Consider the following 19,069-nt stretch of genomic DNA (forward strand, 5'->3'; position numbering starts at 1 on the left):
CCCATCTCAGAATGTTTGCATAATTTATTAAGGTACATTAGGCCGCATAATGTATGGGAAGGTAATGGAACGGAAAAACTACGATTTGATATTTAAACCAAAATAATTGATGCTGAAGCAGGGATGTTGATTCGCGTCATGCTCAACACAGAGCCCGCGGTAATTCCGGAGCCAGCATCTGCGGTGTAGACAGTCATAAAATCGGGGATGTTCATCCATGCAGCAACATCTGTCACAGTATTGCCAATATTGAGACTGAGGAGGAGAACAATTGGATTGCGTCCTGGTAATCGTCTGACAATCCCGAGTACACTGTGGATAATGATTATTTCAGTTGATCCATCCTTGATCACTGGATTTTTCTTCAATTGCACCAGCTTCTTGAAGATGTTGTAGTGGGAAGTTGGCACTCTCTTCTGAGCCTCGAGATTGAGCGTCTTGTAATTAGAGTGAACTGGCAACCAAGTTTTGTTGCTGGTTGAGAAACCAGCACTAGTGGTATTGTCCCATTGGAATGGAGTTCGCGCTGGATCTCTCGAGTAGATTGTGTACCTGTTAGGTCCGGCGTTGCATCCAGCGGGGTCTACTGTTTCTGCGTATGACATTGGTCGATTCTCCATGCCGATCTCATCCCCATTGTAGATGACACCAACACCAGGTAACACCGCAGCTATCATCGATAACCAGTCTGACCGTCTCACACCAAATCTCCATGATATTCGGTTTTGATCGTGATTACCCACCACCCAGTTCGCTGTTTCACCTGGTGGTATGGCATTCAGGTACTTGTCCATCGTACGTTTGAGGTCCACTGTTGATGAACGATTGTTCAAATCACCCATGAACATGAAGTTGAAAGGAATGTTAGATCCGTAGGAGTAGAATTTCACCAAATGCTGGAGATCGGTATAAGCCTCCGTCAAGAATAATTTTTTCGTTCCATTGGTCTCATCCAGCACGTCCCTCCAGGTCTTCAACACGTCGTACGTCTCATCCTGATTCACCGTGTAAACGTGTTGAAGTGTGTTCGGATCGGTATCTGGTAGTCCGGTATTATTGATTCTTGGCTCATCTAAAAATCTATTGTCCTCCACTAAATTCGGAATTGTGTCAATCCTGAATCCATCCAGACCAAGTTTCAACCAAAATCTCAAGACATTTTTCATCTCCTCACACAGTGCAGGATTCCTGTAGTTGAGATCTGGTTGTCCGATCGCAAATTGATGTAGATAATACTGCTTACGTTGCTCATTCCACTGCCAGGCCGACCCTTGGAAGACACTCAACCAATTATTAGGTGGTCGTCTAGTTCCATTGACCATTTTCGGATCCTTCCAAATATAATACTCATCATAAGGCTTTATCTTCTGAACACTCTTCAGGAACCAAGGATGCTTATCAGAGCTGTGATTCGGAACAAAATCGAGGAGCACTTTGATACCCAGAGACTTTGCCTTCGCCACCAGCTTCGAAAAATCGGTAAAATTTCCAAAAACCGGATCAATATCCGTAAAATTGGCGATATCGTACCCGAAATCCACCATCGGACTCCGATAAATCGGCGAGATCCACAAGGCACTGACACCGATATCAGCCAAGTGCTCCAATTTACTCGTGATACCATTCAAATCTCCAACACCATCTCCATTGCTGTCCTTGAAGCTCCGCGGATAAATCTGATAGATAAACGTGTCTCTCCACCATTCCTCCGATTTATTCGGGGCTCCACAGCAAAACAACACTTGAGAGAAGAGACACAAGAGAATCGATGCCCGCAACATCTTGCCGAACACTAAAATCTTCTGGATGAAAACCCCGTTTTATGACTACCTCAATCAAAAAGAATGAAAAAGAATGATCATAGAAATCCATTGCGACAGTCTAATCTATTTTTCACTACATAATCGTTATCGCAAAGATAATCTACTTCTTCTCCAAGCAATTGCGAGCTACAATCTTGGAAAATTTTCCCGTCCTGAAGAACCAAATGAGTTTATGAAAAAAAAATCATTGCACGATACCAGCATACTTATAATTAACGATAACATTCCTTTCCGGATTTATATGTAAACACTTTCGTTTACCGGTACGGCATATCCTTTATGTAAACTTCAGCGATACGGATCAATCCGCATAGTAGAGCCAAGGTTATCTTGATTACCTATAACCCCAGTGAGGCCAGTATTTCCCCAGGAATGCCGCCCCTCTTCGATCAATAGAATGCTTCAAACTTCCGGCGCTCCACGAATAATTAATCGCTAAGTGAATTCCATGAGTGAGGTGAGGAACATTCGATAGACAAGTACATCCCATACACCTGTGACCTAGTAATTATTATTCAACTCTCAGCTCACTAACTTATATTAAATTTGCAAAGAAATAAAAAAAGAACATTTATCAGATAGATAACAAAATGGATTGACTGGTACGTAATTTAATTATTATGTAATTAAATTAATTGGATCAATCGTACTTTATCCGAATTGCTAATTTATCGTTTTTCTGTAAAATTCCATTTAAATCAGTTTCTGAATTGAGCGTTTCAAACGGGAGTGCACTGAGTGCCGGTGATTTGATGCCTGTCAGACCAAAATGAGGGATCCGGCCGGTGGTATCCTGAGGACTGTAATATTTAACCTCGTCCCGATCGGGATTGTCACACCGACGCTTGTCACGTACACAGTCATCTCCTCAGGTGCATTCAACCAAGTGCTCGCATCAACACCGACACTAACGTCCGAAAAATTGATTAGCAAAATCACCGGCGAGACGTCTGGCAGTCGTCTCACAACTCCAAATGTATTATTCTCCATCAAGATGATTTGAGTCGTGCCATTCTTAATTACCGATAGCTTCTTCAGGGCAACCAATTTCTTGAAGACGGCGTAGTGCGATGTTCCCGTCATTTTCTGTCTACGTAGATTTAAAGATTTGTAATTTGGATTGATGGGAAGCCAAGTTCTGTTGCTCGTAGAGAATCCAGCGCTGATGGTATCATCCCACTGATACGGTGTCCGTTCCGGGTCCCGGGAATATTGAGAATACTTATCCGGACCGGCGTTGCATCCAGCTGGATCTACTGTTTGATTCCACGTCACTGGAGTATCCTCCATACCAATTTCATCGCCGTTGTAAATGATTCCGACTCCTGGCAAAACCGCAGCAAGCATAGAGAGCTGATCAGCTCTATTTACTCCGAATCTCGACGCTGCGCGGTGATTATCGTGATTTCCAACGACCCAATTGGCGACGTAATCACCATGAGGCATATTATTTAACCAGAGATCGATGCTCTTCTTGAAATCCGTGTTTTTCGATGAGCCAGTCAAATTTGAAATAAACATGAAATTCATCGGAAGTCCTCCGGCTTCGTAATACTTCATCGTGAGAGGAATCGTTGTGTAGGCTTCGGTCAGCAAGATCTTCTTGCCACCTCCTAGATTGTCCACCGACTGCCTCCATGATTTGAGAACTCCGTAAACTTCCGGCAAGTCCCGAGTGTAAATGTGCTCGAGATTACCGGAGTCCGTGGGGGGTAACCCTGTGTTCGGGATCACCGGTTCATCCCGAAGTTGTGCGTCTTCGAAGAGGAGAGCTACAGCGTCGATTCGAAAACCATCAACGCCGCGGTCGATCCAAAATGTCAGGACGTCTGCCATTTCCTTCATGAGGGCGGCACTCCGGTAATTGAGATCGGGTTGACCGATTGCGAATTGATGGAGATAGTACTGGCCTCTCTCGACATTCCATTCCCAAGCGGAACCTTGGAAACCACTCATCCAGTTGTTGGGTGGCTGTCTGGTACCATTCACCAGCTTACCATCACTCCAAACATAATATTCATCGTATGGTTTGATCCTCTGGATGCTCTTCCGAAACCATGGATGCTTGTCCGAGCTGTGATTTGGCACAAAATCCAAAACTACCTTCAGCCTGAGAGACTTGGCCTTCGCTGTGAGACGCTCAAAATCCTTCAGGTTCCCGAATATCGGGTCGATGTCCGTGAAATTCGCAATGTCGTACCCAAAATCCACCATGGGACTCACGAAAATGGGCGACAACCATACGGTACTTACACCGATATCAGCTAGGTGCTCTAATTTATCGGTTATGCCATTCAGATCTCCAATGCCGTCACCATTGCTGTCCTTGAAACTTCTCGGGTAAATCTGGTAGATGAAGGTATCTCTCCACCAGTCTCCGGGGACGTCTGCAGCTGGTGAACTATTAACTAAGACAATTGCGAAAAGGAATAATGACAACTTTAGTGCACGCTGCATTGTTATCTACTGCCATGTCTTCTGATGATGGGCGTCTTATATTCTGAATGGACAAAAAATAGATATGAAAACTCCGACACTCGAGACTAGACTTACGGAAGAGTTCTTAACTTATCATGATGAAAGATAAGCAGTTTAGTAATTCCTCATCTACGTCAATGTAAAAATAACAGACGAATAAAGACGATTTTTTATTTCAGGACGAAAATAATGAGGGCTTAAACTATTTATTTGTACTACGTACACAGTAACAATTTCTAATAATAATATTCATTTTAAACTTCTTGTATAACATTGGAAAAATTTAATGGAGAACCACAGATGCAGCTCCTGGAAGAGTTAGATTGGTGGTATTCAAAAGAATATCGTTATGAATTTTAGAGCCAACACTCGCAGTGTAAACCTTGAGGGTCTGTGGAATATTCAGCCAAGCAGCGGCATCAACGGTCACTGGAGTATCCAAGAAGTTGATGAGTAATACAACTGGAGATGAATCCGGGAGTCTGCGGACCACCGACAAGACATTCTCCGTGACAAGAATGACTTCTGAAGATCCCTTCTCGATGACCGGTAGCTTCTTAGCAGCGACGAGCTTCTTGAAGACCGAGTAATGAGACATTGGGTCTGCCTTCTGAGCCTTGAGATTGAGGGTTTTGTAATTAGGGTTGACAGGTAGCCAGGTTTTGGTCGATGTGGAGAAGCCAGCACTGGTGGTATTGTCCCATTGGAACGGAGTCCTCTCCGGATCACGAGTTACTAGAGCGTACCGTAAAGGTCCTGCGCTGCAACCTTGTGTATCAATGGTATCCTCCCAGGATATAGGAGTGTCCTCCATGCCGATTTCATCTCCATTGTAGAGAACACCAACACCCGGAAGAATAGAAGCCAACATTCCGATCTGATCGGATCGTTGGATACCAAATCTGGTGGAGGTACGTCGATTGTCATGATTGTCCACCACCCAATTGGCTACGTAATCACCTTTGGGCATGTTATTGAACCACACATCGATGCTGCGCTTGAAGTCAAGAGCTGTGGACTGGTTGTTCAAGCCGACGACGAACATGAAGTTGAAGGGGACATTGGACCCGTAATTGTAGTATTTAGTTTGCAACGGCAAGCTTGTGTAGACTTCGGTCAAAAGAATTTTCTTCGGTCCTCCTTGGGCGTCCAGAAGATCCCGCCAAACCTGCAGGAGATCATACGTCTCTTGCAGATCTTTCGTATACGTCGTGCCAAGCCTGTTCGGATCATCATCTGGTAGCGCAGGATTCACCACTGGATTGTCCCTGAACTCGGCGTCCTCGTACACATAAGCGAGAGAATCAATCCGGAAACCATCGATACCCTGTTTTATCCAAAATAACATGGCGTCTTCCATCTCCTTCCTCAGTGCTGCACTCCGGAAGTTGAGGTCCGGCTGGCCTATGGCGAATTGATGTAAATAGTACTGCTGACGATGTTCATTCCACTCCCAAGCAGATCCCATGAAGATACTCAGCCAATTACTCGGCGGCTGTCTCGTTCCGTTGACAATTTTCGCGTCCTTCCAGATGTAGTACTCGTCGTAGGGCTTGATACCTTGGATACTCTTGGCGAACCACGGATGCTTGTCTGAACTGTGATTCGGAACCCAATCGAGGATAACTTTAATGTTCCGGGCGTGAGCCTCAGCTGTGAGTTTCGTAAGATCATCAAGATTTCCGAATATCGGATCTATACCGGTAAAGTTTGCGATATCGTACCCGAAGTCCACCATGGGACTCGTGAAAATCGGCGAGAGCCATAATCCACTGATACCCAGGTCTGACAGATGGTCTAGCTTTGAGGTTGCACCGTTCAAGTCACCGATACCGTCACCATCGCTGTCTTTGAAGCTTCGCGGGTAAATTTGATATACAAAGGAGTTTCTCCACCATTCCTCACTCTCAACTGAGTCAGGGGGTGGGGGAGCACTAAGTGCTCCAATAATTGCACATACGAGAACCGATTTCCGTAACATGACGAGGAAGTCTGTAGGTATCGTAGATGATGAGTTCCTTATATATTCGGATCGATAGGCGATAATGGATATGTCGAACAATGCAAGAATGAAGTAGTATCTATATACGTTGCTGCATACACTTTCAAAGAAGCCTATGCTTCAAAAACAAACTAATTACCCTCTCAAATTCCTTCACGTTTTTCATTCAAAAACAGTTTACAAAATTTATTCTTCTCATATCCAGCCGGTAAAATTGGAGGAAATTACATAAATGATGAGAACTATGACGATGAACAATGTTCATAGGGGTGAAAAAAGCAGATATCATTAAAAAAAAAGTAGTTTGTAATTAGAGCTTGCAAGCATTATCTTCCGAAATCAAAATAACGCGTACATGACAAAAGCTAGAATAAAAACGCACGATTTTTCGGAGGAAAATCTGAATAAAATGCAAATGAGTTTCTATACGCGAGTAGTCGTCCGTCTCTCCTCCAGCCCCTCAATTATTGCGATAAACAATTGTTTAATTAATTGACCCAGTGCTCTGAAGGATGACAGTATGACGCTTGTTTTCGTCGTAATGAAATTTAATCGTCAAAGAGACGTTAATTGCATTCACAACTGGGCATTGAAATCCAGGAATTTTTATCGCTTCTCGAAAGGCCACATGCGTCTATCTTCATTACTCAATAATTAGATAATAAAAGTGGAGAGATGGAGATATTTTCGTACATTTATTACCCTCTACAAGCATTCGACGGTGTTGATAAAATTTACATAAGAATGACCGACGCAGCTGGTGCCAGAACCAGTGACGGAGTATTGATCGTCACTCCTTCGGGGAGTGAAGAGTCAAAGTTCGAAACGTAAACAGTCATTCTCGGTGGTATTTTCAATTGGTACGATGCGTCAAAGATGACGTATCCATTTGAGAAATTAATCAAAAGAACAACAGGTACTGAGCCGGAAACTCGCCTGACAATTCCAAGGACTCGATCTGCCACGGAGATGACCTCCACGCTGCCAGTTTTGATGACAAGCTTTTTTTTCAATGCCACCAGCTTTTTGAATATTGAATAATGGGAATGGCTGACCGTTTTTTGAGCGGCTAAATTTAGAATCGGGTAGTTAGGGTTGACTCGTAGCCAAGTTGTTTTGTTTGTTGAAAATCCAGCGCTAGTTGAATTATCCCACTGGAAGGGTGTTCTCGCAGGATCCCGCGACGTGATGTTGTAGCCAGTTGGTCCTGCACTGCATCCAATCGGATCAACAGTCTCATTATACGACAGCCACGTGTCTTCCATCCCAATTTCATCCCCGTAATACACCACACCGACACCTGGGAGAACTGCAGAGAGCATTGTTAATTGATCGGCCCTTCGTTTTCCGAATCGTGCACTCACTCTGTTATTATCATGATTATCTACCACCCAATTCGAGCTGTAATTTCCCCTGGGCATGTGAGCGAGCCATTTTTCAATTCCGTCTTTGAAATCCGTTGGCGTAGATCGATTGTTGAAGCCCGTGACGAACATGAAGTTGAAGGCTATATCTGCTCCGTACTCATAATATTTCATGGACTGGTTGAGCTCATCCAGCGTTATGTATGATTCGGTTAATATGATCTTCCTGGTTCCATTCATGGCGTCCAGATGATTCCGCCAGCTTCTCACTAACTCGTACGTCTCCTTCTGGTTCTTCGTGTAGATGTGCTCCAGAGTATTGGGATCGTCTGGAGGAAGTCCAGTATTGGGCTTAACGGGTTCGTCCAGGAACCTGGCATCCTCGAAAGCCTGGGGGATGGCGTCCACGCGGAATCCATCCACTCCTCGTTTTGTCCAGAATGTCAGGACATCCTTCATCTCCTGGTTGAGTGCTGAACTCCGGAAGTTAAGATCTGGTTGGAAGTAACTGAATTGATGGAGATAGTATTGCTGGCGTACATCATTCCATGTCCAAGCCGATCCTCTGGTGACACTCAACCAATTGTTTGGTGGGTGTCTTGTGCCGTTGACGAATGTCGCGTTCCTCCATACGTAGTAGTTGTCGTATGGTGGAATCTTCTGGATACTCTTCTGGAACCAAGGGTGCTTGTTGGAGCTGTGATTTGGGACAAAATCGAGGATTACTTTCAGATTCAATGACTTTGCCTTGGTGATGAGTTTCGAGAAGTCATCAAGGGTCCCGAATATTGGATCGATATCTGTGAAGTTGGAGATGTCGTATCCAAAGTCAGACATGGGACTTTTAAAGAACGGAGATATCCAGAAGGCACTTACGTTCAAGTCCACCAAGTGTTCTAGCTTACTTGTGATGCCGTTAATGTCGCCTACCCCATCCCCGTTGCTGTCCTTGAAACTTCTCGGATAGATTTGATAGATGAAAGAGTCCCTCCACCATTCTTCAGATGGGGCACAGCCTGCTGTCAGGAATAATCCCAGGAAAATCGTAATCTTACACATGGTATGACTCGTTTCAATGTTGACTAAATACTGGGTATAACACAGTAGTCAACAAGCTAGTGTCCACTGGGAAGATTATGATCTAGAATAAACATCTTACGATAGTGAACTGATAACTTATCTCGGATTGACTAGAACTCAGGCAAAAAATTGACTGGAAAAATCTAGCCACTTCAGCGGATTATTATTCTATTGCATGTCTAATAAATACTTCAATAAAATTACCCAAATACAATAGAATTCATGTAATTCAAATTTTTTGAGACTAAATTTCCAGAAAGGAATTGAATAATAAATTAACACTGAGAATTGCAGTATTCCATTTTATTCAGCAAAATAATCTTTATCTCATTTCATCAAAAGGAGACTAAAAGCAATTGGAAAAAATACAATCATCAACCCGTGAGGATCACGGAGGCACCAGCAGATAGGAGAATCTCTGTTGTGTCCATCGTCACTCCCGAGGGAATTCCTGATCCGACACTCGAAACGAGTACCGTCATCTCCTCAGGAATATTCATCCACGTCCTGGCATCGATGACAAGCGGATAGGATTCGAAATTCATCAGCAGAACAACAGGCGCCACATCCGGCGATTTCCTCACAACGCCCATCACCTCGTAGCCGACGAGAATCACCTCAACCTCTCCGCTGTCTATGATGGGCATCTTCTTCAGAGCAACGAGTTTCTTGAAGAGTGAATAATGAGAGGACGGGTCGATTTTCTGAGCAGCCAGGTTGAGCTCCTTGTAATTGGGATGAACAGGCAACCACGTCGTGTTACCGGTGGAAAATCCAGCGTTAGTTGTGTTGTCCCATTGATAGGGTGTCCTCTCAGGATCCCTGGACTTCAGTCGATACCTCTGAGGTCCTGCATTGCACCCTGCCGGGTCAACAGTCTCATTGAACGTCATATTGCGGTCCTCCATACCGATCTCATCGCCGTAGTAGATGACTCCCGTTCCAGGCAGAACAGCGGCTAACATCAAAAACCCATCAGCCCTCTTGCGTCCGTACCGAGTGGCCACCCGATGCTGATCATGATTACCAACAATCCAATTTGGTGAGTGGCCTTTTGGTACATCATTGATCCAGGCGTCAATATTTCTCTTAAAATCGCGCGTCGTTGACCGGTTATCGAGAGGCGTGATGAACATGAAATTCATGGGAATATTAGAGCCAGCGTCGTAATACTTGATGGTCTGGGGCATATCCGTGTAAGCCTCCGTCAGCAGAATCTTAGTCTCCTTGTCCTTCTTGCTGTGAGTATCCAGAAGCTTCCTCCAGGACTTGAGCAGTGTGTAGGTTTCGACCTGGTCCTTTGAGTAGATGTGGTCCAGAGTTTCGTAGTCGTCGACAGGTAAGTCAGGTCTGAAGAGCCTCGGCTCGTCAAGATACTCAATGTCCTCGAACAGGTAATTAATGGCATCGATTCGGAAGCCATCGACACCGTGGTCCAACCAGAAAGTGAGGGCAGCGTCAATTTCAGTGATGACCGCAGCACTGCGGTAGTTCAAATCCGGTTGACCAGTTGTGAACTGGTGGAGGTAGTATTGGCCCCTTTCAGCATTGAATGTCCAAGCTGAGCCTCCAAATACACTCAACCAGTTATTCGGAGGGTAGATCGTGCCGTTGACGAGGCTTCCATCCATCCATACGTAATAGTCCGTATAGGGTTTGATCCTTTTCACGCTATTCACGAACCACGGGTGCTTGTCGGAAGTGTGATTTGGCACAAAATCAAGGATTACCTTCAGACCCAGTGCCTTAGCCTTGGCTGTAAGAGCTGAAAAGTCCGTTATGTTGCCAAACGTCGGATCAACGTCCGTGAAGTTCGATACATCATATCCAAAATCGGCCATTGGACTCACGTAGATTGGCGATATCCATATTGCACTCACGTTCAGGTCAACAAAGTGCTCCAGCTTACTTATGATTCCCTTCAGATCTCCAATACCGTCACCATCACTGTCCATGAAGCTACGTGGATAGATTTGGTATATGAATGCGTCTTTCCACCATTCTTTGGTCTTGCTCGCTGCAGCTGCCCGCTGGACAACGATTGCCAGTAATACCAATGATAGCACACGCAATGACATCTTTGCATGGACTTGTCCTGACTGATGACTGCCTCTGATGTTCCATTCCTTATATTGCAGTCGGACGCGAGTCGGAAGGGAGTAATGGGACATGGTCAATTGCATTGTCAATTGTAAACAAGTCGAGTGGACGGGAGTGAAACCTTGTTGTCAATCCATTGTCGAAGATAAAGTCAATGAGTTCTCGGAAATTTGCCCTCGACCCTCAATTATTGCTCCGATTGCAATGGTTACTCCTTTGATTTCAATTGATCGGCAATCACATCAGCTTCAGAATTTTTACATCTATTTTCTGGCCTCTCCAAATGACTATCCACTTCGATACAATCAATAGCCTTTCAGTGTCATTTTTTTAAAACTTCTTATTCTATCCTCACACCTGCTCATTCTACCGTGCTCAAGATGCTCAGCAAACATCCCCCTATTTTCCGAGGGTGAGGAAGAAAAAACAACTGCCTCGAAAATCACAGTTCGCGTACGGAAGGTGAAGAGGGGAAAGGAGCTCTTTGTACAATCCGTTTTCCTGGAGAAAACTCTCGTCAAAGAAAATTCCTAGCCGAGTTGAAAAATCAAGGAGAATACCGGGAATGTTGAGGGCTCTTTGATGTTAAATCATGAGCGCTGGTTTTGTAACTTTACAGTTCAGAAACTACTAACAAGAGGTGGTAACGCATTTGCCAATGAGTTTCACCTAACCGCGTGTAATTTGTCACCGGGTTATGAGTTTGGAAACAGTGGAAATGTTTGGAGGGTGTCGCCTGCTTGTTGCTCTTCATGTGTACCCTTCAACGATATCTCACTTACTTAATTATGCAGGCGTAATTATAACTTTTCCTTCGCCATTAGCAAACCTTCTTACGCAGCACAGACAAAAAAAATCACAAGATTTATCCAGAAAATCTCGTTGTCGCCCAAATTTTGTTTCATAATAATTACGAAAAGTGAAAATTTCTTAAAAATTCAAAAGCTTTCGCCAGAAAATCCCCCGAAATTCTACTGGAATTGTTCCAATCAATTAAATTACTGTTTAAATTCAGTCTCTCAAGATCGTGCGAAGTAGAAGGAAAACGGAATGGCTAAAAATGAAGGAGAATAAGGGAGAAAAAAAAATGAAAAAAGGGAAAACCGGAAAAAATTTTTTATGAGTGAAAAATTTCAGTAATAAATTAGCAACGCAAACTCGTTGAGAGAGTATTGACTTTTATTTTCATCATGAAACACCCAACCACTTAATTCTCAGAGTTAAATTTACGTCAAAATGAAGCAAACAAGGTCTCCACAATTTACGAGACTAATTAATTTCCCTGAGAAGTTATGGTGTTTCATTACTGCGAGAAAATGTCAGTCCATACGACTTCGCTCTCATTTTCTATTTTCATGTCTATCTCCTAATATTTAGATGAAATCCCGGGCAATGCGCGTAAATTAAAGCATTGGTGATTGTAACTTTTGACGAACACGTTTCACGATTTTAGCAGCGATTCGCAAGTTAAATTAGTCGATTTATTAGTTGGAAGTCTTTTTTACGTTTCACCGGAGAGTTGGAAAATTGAACGGTGAAATTAATTTCGGTATCGGAGAGAATAACTCATATGATGAGTTCGAGGGAAGTCAGATAAACTCTGCAGTCTTTACGCACCGCGATTTCACTGCGGATGGTGAAACCCTTTGAGTAGTTTCACTCCAACTACAGAGCACTCCTCTCCAGTAAAAGCATCATCTACATGTATACAGCGGAATCAGAGATGTGAATTTCACCGGAAATTCTTTACACGGTAGAAAATTCGTTATGACAATGCCTTTCGGGAAACAAGAAGAAAAAAATTGCATTTCCATTTCTACTTTGTTTCTCCAAACAATGGTTTTTTAAATTGAAAGTTGAAAAAAAAATATTCTCCTCCATTTGTCGGGAAATTTTCAGTAAAAATTCAGTGATATTATATTCGTTTTTTGTTATTCAATGTGAGAAACCTTTCCTGAAGTTCCGAAATAAATAAAATATTCCACAGAGGAGTTGATCATGAATTGATCTGGAATTCGCAATATTGAAAATTCTCCAGCACCTCTTACTTGAATTTCAAATAATTTCTAACGGTGCAGGAATTATTCTCGGTGCATGCTGTTCATGCAAATTTCTAACTCACACCCTTCGTACATGGAAGACATTATCAATATGAAAACTTCCATTCGCAGGTGGAAGGCTAGCCTCCATAAAAAATCAAATGAAACTCGTAAAAAAAAGTCATATCTTATCCGTCCATCAGCGTAAACACACAGTTAACGGAAAAGATATTGTGTACACCGGCCGAAGGCTCCGTAAATCCCGTAATCTCGCTCTTGCGATTATGACTTCTGCGAAAATCAAATGGACAGAAAATTCAATCACCTCGAAAAAAAAAGCGTTCTCCAGTGAATTTGCATGCCTCAATACTTGTTTGCAATTCATGGAGCATCACATTTCCGTCCACCGAAACTCATGAATTCCCAACAATACACCCCCAACCCCTCGAGTATATCCAAATAATAAAAAAAAAATGCTTTCTCAACTCTCAACATTTACGTTCTCCTCCTTTTCCTCTATTCCCTTTCCCCTTTTCCCTTGCCTGAAATTCTCTTTAATCGCTTTTCTGGACAGGCGTTGAATGCTTTTCTGAGAAATACTCCTTTCACGAACCTCTGACCCAATTCCCCTTTCTCAATTGAAGCCAAACACAGCGGAAGGTAAATAAAAACCCGGGAAAATTTAATTCTCCCTCTGATTTTGTTGAGATTTCAATGGAATCTCTCTGCCAGCTCGTTTAATCTGAAAATAATTCAATCTTTCTCACCACTTCGACACGCTCTCGCATTCTCCATCTAGAGCTGGGACAATCGATTGCTGTTGGAATGAATCGAATACGTTTCACCTCCGACAAAAAGAATCTGTTAATTCCGGGTTTTTGTTCAGTTGCCGTTTCGATTTGTTGTTTTTTCCACTTTTGTTCCGGAGTCTGGGTTTATTTTGGGGTAGGGCAACCGCTCGTTGGATAAAGGTAATTAATTGGTTTTTTTTTTTTCGGAGACGGGACGTGTTCGCTATTCAAGTTCTTTTGGAGGCTTTTGTTATTTTTTATTTATTCTTTTTCAACTGTGGCAGACCCACTTACGAGGGAGTAGAATGAATCACTCTCGTGCGCACGTCGAATATAAATCATAGTCAACGGTGTGTCGTACTTTCCAGACGGGAAGAAGCGGAAAATTTGTTATGTTTGAGATTAAGATGAAGACTGATAGGATTTTCCTCTCGAGTTCCTCTTTAATTCTGTGTTTGCTGTCATCTTTAGGGGAGAATTCAATGTCGGCTTTATATGCTACGGGGTCTTAAGGATATTCCCGCGCTAGAGATATTTTTATTTCGTTTGAGAAACTTTTCGCTATTTTTCATTTTCCCTTTTTCAATCCCTTTTTCAATCCCTTTGAGTCTCTCAATAGTTTACCGGTTAGTTCATGAAAAAATTATGTTTTATTGTTTATTCTATTTTATTTCTATTTTAGGAACAAAGTCACTTTCCTGGGGGACTGATCTATCATTTTTGACGCAGGAAAATGACTTTTCCACTAAAATCAAAGTTTTTCATCGACTGGCGGCTAATTTCGCATATATTCAAAACCGGAAATGTGAAGAAAAAAACATTTTCACCCTCAATTGGGGCCTACTCTGTACTGTAACTTTTACGGAAAAACTGACTGGCTCTTCCTTTTTTTTTTATCAACAAACAACTGATTCTACAAATATTCGTCTACCAAACCAAAACAGACCGCCAAGAAAATTCAAAAATATTTTCAAATATATCCATCAGCCAACTCCATAACTCCATATATATTCACCAGTTTATCCAAAAATGAAAATAAGATCCCAACCGATCGAGTAACATAAACCCCGTAAGCGGGCCAGATATCTTGAAGTAAAACTTAAAATCTCAGTTCATCCTCCAGTTCCCTCGATTTTTCCCCAGATTGAAGTGACTCACAGTCTCCAAATAGAAGATTGAGCGTCTTGCGCTTTAATCTCAGGACTGCTCATCAGTTTTTCATTGAACCCTCCATATTTATAAATTGGTTGCCTCTGTAATCCCATGGATGGTTGAGTTCACTTGCCGAAGTTTGAATACCAATTTGGAAGAATTAACTCAAGCTACCCCAGTTCCTGAGGGAACAAAGAGGAGCACAACAACACAAAGCACCCAACACTTACCACCTTGCAGCCCCTTCTGTTTAACATCCTTATTAATGCAGACAGGGTGTACTATGAAAGGAGCAATCGCAGTGAAACGAATTGTCGAGTTGAATAAAGAGCCTGAAACCGTATTCAAAAGTGACAAAAGGAGCTCAATAGTGCCAGAGTGGTGAATTAACTCGGTTGAGAAGTTGGATGTAACTGTAAATCAGTTTAGCACAGTCGAATCGTTGCATCTCGTGTCCTCTTCAATGCACTTATTTCTGGTTCAGAAACGGTAGTTTTGATGACAGTAGAAGCTGCTGCTGAATTTATCTAAATAATTTACGATTATCTCATTATAATTTTCGAATTCCTTTAATTAATTCCTTTCTCATCACTTTCTTTTTTTTAGTTAAAGGCACCTCATACGTGATGTTTTCCTATTTTTTATCTAATTAATATGTTATTGATTTATCTGTCATCATTTTTTCCCTCTATATTTTATTTTGCGCTCTAAGAATGAATAAATGAGAATAAATCACTTTGAATGAACTTCAATAATGATTATTAACATTTTCAATTATTGTCCGGAATTCTCAAGCTATTGGAAATTTCAGGATTAAAATAATTTTAAAAATATTAATGAATCTATTTGAATTTTAATCCCTCTCCAAGGTGAATGGAAATCTTTATAAATTTCTTGAGGTTGGCCCGAATTAAAACCCGGGACAATGAGATTTCAATGATAATTATTACTTAGAAAGGCTATTTACTCGTATTTACTGAGGTAAATGGTAAAGTCATTGAACTACTTTTGAAAAATGAGAGATTTTTTTCTCTGTGTAGATGGGTTTAATGACATACGAGAATTTTTCTCGGGGAAAAAAAATATCCTGGAGGAGTCAATATCCCGGAGCATTGGAAGATGAAGTGAATGCATTAGATGGGTAAATGGATATCGATGAGGTGTCAACCCTGAAAAAGATCCAATGCGATCACAAATCTCCTACCTCCCACCGTCATATGGAAGACGTACTTGGAGATAACGGCTCAGAGTGTAATTTATATTCTGGAATATAGTCGAAATGGCTGTTAATATCGACGTGAACAGGAATCCAAGCGAAAGGGTTTTGGCCTCCCACTCTCACACGGCATTTCCGTACACGTACTAGTATTTGGGAAGCAATTCCTGTTCGTCCTTCGTGACATCCACGGTATTTATTTGGAAATGTAAGGATGACATGTCGAAGGGTTGTGGAAAATTGGAGAGAAAAGTTTTGCGAGAGACTCAAATGTTTCTACGAATGTATCTCAGTCACCCTTTGGACTCTTATTTTGAGAAAATTAGATTGCAGTGGAAAAAAATTGGCGGAGAAAAATACAGAGGACAAAATTGTCTACCTGAAATTACACAGTGTAAACTCATTTTCCCCGGTGCATCTCCTCTCTTGAAAAAATACAAGGGAAATAATCCTGATATTGCATTCGTGTCTGTCCGAATCAGTTCCCTCGCGTGAGAATGACTTTGCGTGATGTTACTGTTAGAAACCAGTCGATTCCGGGAGTTTAAATCCCCACACTCCACTGACCATGGAAAAATTTATGAAATTCCTCGTATCATTCACATCATTTCAGCAGGCATCTCGACGTAGAGTTGAGAGCTTTTAGGGCACCTCTCACAGCGTGCACTCCCTGTAAGAAAATCTTTAATTTTCAACATCCTTGAATTGACGCGCACTTTGGCTGCATTTTTTAACCGAATCAGGAAATTATTTTGAATATTTAATAAGGTTCTAATTGCCCAGTGTACATAGCAATGGAAATTAGGAGGAATAGCGAAAGTTTAGGGTATTACTTGATTTTATATTTTATCATTTTATCCTAATTCAGGAAATTTGGGATTAGAAATCTCTCGATTTTATGAAGAACTCAGAAAATAAATACATGTGCGAAAAGAAAAAAAAAATTAAAAATAGAATAATAAAAAGAATTCAAGTAATTGATTCCTTGAATCCTATTGAATAAGAAAAATCCTCGGTATTGATAAAATTGTGGTAAACCTTTAACCGTAAATTTATTACAGCTTGAGGAAATTTCGGAATTGAAAATTTCGTATGTTCTGGGTAGACTAATGAAAACTACGTTTAATTAATGAAAGGTAAAAGAAATGGGAGATGTTCGAAAATAAAATGGTGAGAAGAAGAGTGTCGCAGTGTAACTGCATCGTCCATATCCTAAGAAAGTCTCTCAGCCCCAGTTTTCTTCTTACAACCCCTGTCGCGTCGTGGGTTACATGCACCCGGTGAGGTTCGTGCGTCATTTGCATTCTCATTAGCATGGCTGGCCCTGTGGGGACACGAAAAGACCAAAGGATTCATGAACGAGTGACGAGGGAAAAAGGAAACAATAACGAGACGTTGTCGTAGCTCAGAGACTTCATTCATATACTCCAAATTTGAATCCACATTTTCCATGAATCCTAACCGACAAAACAGTTGATTAATTGCCACAATAATTCTTCATCAACGCTCACCTGAAGAACTAAAACGAAAAATAATTTGTGGATAAAAATTCTTTAAACATCAAATAAAGATCTGATAATCGATTTCCACGTTGAGACATCAACAACTAAATGCCATTGAAAATTGCTATTGAGCACCGATCGAGTGCAGTTGACATTCATTCATTGATTCTTCATAGCCTTGATATAAATCTCTTAAAATTCGATCATGAGTGGTATAAACTTCATTAATGGTACACAACCTGCATCACTCATGCAATACCACAAGTGATTTAGTGCTCGTCCACCGCAGGTTCGGTTACCCCACGAGGAAATTCAATTTCGTTGTTCAGTGGGAGGTAGACCCGAGAATAGCTCAGCGAAACTTGCACGCTTCGTATTCATCGATCATTCTAGCGTCGAATGAGTTGAGGGTTTGCATCAACCAGAAGTCCCATCGAAACGTTGGAAATTGCAAATCCGTTGCCTTCAATCCACCCAAAGCAAAAACAAACAATTTCATATAAATATTTTCATTTCATTTCCGACATCCGTTGATTAATATTTATTCCAACTGCCATTGCTTTTTCACGGTTGTATCTGCACCTCGAATATAGCAACTACTCAGACAACAGAAAAACTCATACTCTCTAATTAAATTATTCGCGGAATTACTGTAATTAAATCAGAGATCGGAGAGAATTTGCCCGCAATTGGACCTCAAAAGATGAGAGCAACTGCTCAGAATTAGGCCAATACGGATTTGGAAACACTCGCTATTAAATTCCTAGCTCCCTCCAGAGTGCAAATACTATCCGGGAAGATCCCCGTAAACTCCTCTCTACCCTTTTCCCATAGTACAAAATCGTCTGCTCCATGAGTCTGGAATTTCCACTCTCTGTGAAAATAACTTATTAATTTATGATCAAAGAATTAAAATTATTTTCGTTGTCTATACTAAATAATTATATATAAGATACTACAATATTATATACATATAGATTATTTATAAAACATATTTAATTCTAAATATTGAATAGGAAAAAATCAATAGATACAGATGCGGATGCTGTGCATCTGTGTTACATATTTGGTTGATGGATTAATGAGATTTATTAACATAGTTTGTTGTAGATACAAGTGAGGACAGCAGAGATAGCCCAATAATGCCCCAAATTCGTGAATTTCAAGTACGATGACGCGGAAAAGCTGGCCGCGAACCAGACGCAAGGGGTTTGATTCCGGTGAATGGAGTCGCCCCCATCGTCAGCGTTTTGCAATCAGCTGTCGGATTATCTATTCGATTCTGATAGCAGCATGGATGACGATGCAAGAGGGTAGCGGAGGTGAATGTCCTGCATCCGAGAAAATGCCGGGTTGTCCTTGCTATAACTTTGAGGATGGATTGTTTCTGGAATGCCCCGGAGCCACCGAGGACTCGCTCAAGAGTGCACTTGTCAATGTGATCAGTGCAGCCAAGTCGAAAGGTCAGTGATCCGATGGATCCAAAGTTTAAGAATTTCTTTCCATTTCTCCTGACTTCTGT

The 19,069-nt window shown here is 41.7% G+C and overlaps 4 protein-coding genes and 2 pseudogenes across 6 annotated transcripts in view; 1 reads left to right on the top strand and 5 right to left on the bottom strand.

Moving 5' to 3' along the window:
- LOC105265823 (chaoptin) overlaps positions 1 to 19,069 on the top strand; it is a 33,589-nt gene that overhangs the window by 7,342 nt on the left and 7,178 nt on the right. The window contains exon 2 of the mRNA XM_011303565.1: positions 18,648 to 19,010. Coding sequence (XP_011301867.1) covers positions 18,719 to 19,010 — 292 coding nt within the window. The 5' untranslated portion in view covers positions 18,648 to 18,718. The remainder of the gene's footprint in view (positions 1 to 18,647; positions 19,011 to 19,069) is intronic.
- Positions 7 to 2,221, bottom strand: LOC105265821 (alpha-glucosidase pseudogene; annotated as a pseudogene).
- On the bottom strand, positions 2,403 to 4,383 carry LOC105265820 (maltase 1-like). Its single transcript, XM_011303563.1, has one exon. It carries the CDS (start codon positions 4,278 to 4,280, stop codon positions 2,583 to 2,585), a length of 1,698 nt encoding a protein of 565 aa, XP_011301865.1. The 5' UTR covers positions 4,281 to 4,383; the 3' UTR covers positions 2,403 to 2,582.
- LOC105265819 (alpha-glucosidase pseudogene) lies at positions 4,459 to 6,374 on the bottom strand (annotated as a pseudogene).
- Positions 7,013 to 8,772, bottom strand: LOC105265818 (alpha-glucosidase-like). Of its 3 annotated transcripts, none has more exons than XM_011303561.1 (2): positions 8,544 to 8,772; positions 7,013 to 8,339 (listed from the first exon to the last, which is right to left on the bottom strand). In XM_011303561.1, the coding sequence occupies exons 1-2, from the start codon at positions 8,724 to 8,726 to the stop codon at positions 7,038 to 7,040; spliced, it is 1,485 nt and encodes a 494-aa protein (XP_011301863.1). In that variant the 5' UTR covers positions 8,727 to 8,772; the 3' UTR covers positions 7,013 to 7,037. The 3 variants fall into 3 exon arrangements, with proteins under 3 accessions (XP_011301863.1, XP_011301862.1, XP_011301864.1); XM_011303562.1 differs by having other exon boundaries at positions 7,283 to 7,612; positions 7,668 to 8,772; XM_011303560.1 differs by having other exon boundaries at positions 7,013 to 8,772.
- Positions 9,044 to 10,834, bottom strand: LOC105265817 (maltase 2). The gene has a single exon (XM_011303559.1). The coding sequence runs from the start codon at positions 10,823 to 10,825 to the stop codon at positions 9,122 to 9,124; it is 1,704 nt and encodes a 567-aa protein (XP_011301861.1). The 5' UTR covers positions 10,826 to 10,834; the 3' UTR covers positions 9,044 to 9,121.

Source organism: Fopius arisanus, unplaced genomic scaffold, assembly GCF_000806365.1.
Source record: "Fopius arisanus strain USDA-PBARC FA_bdor unplaced genomic scaffold, ASM80636v1 scaffold00032, whole genome shotgun sequence".
Taxonomy (NCBI): domain Eukaryota; kingdom Metazoa; phylum Arthropoda; class Insecta; order Hymenoptera; family Braconidae; genus Fopius; species Fopius arisanus.

Coding starts and splice junctions, on each gene's coding strand:
- LOC105265820 (XM_011303563.1), bottom strand. CDS start 4,280: ATGCAGCGTGCACTAAAGTTGTCATTATTCCTTTTCGCAATTGTCTTA.
- LOC105265818 (XM_011303560.1), bottom strand. CDS start 8,726: ATGTGTAAGATTACGATTTTCCTGGGATTATTCCTGACAGCAGGCTGT.
- LOC105265817 (XM_011303559.1), bottom strand. CDS start 10,825: ATGTCATTGCGTGTGCTATCATTGGTATTACTGGCAATCGTTGTCCAG.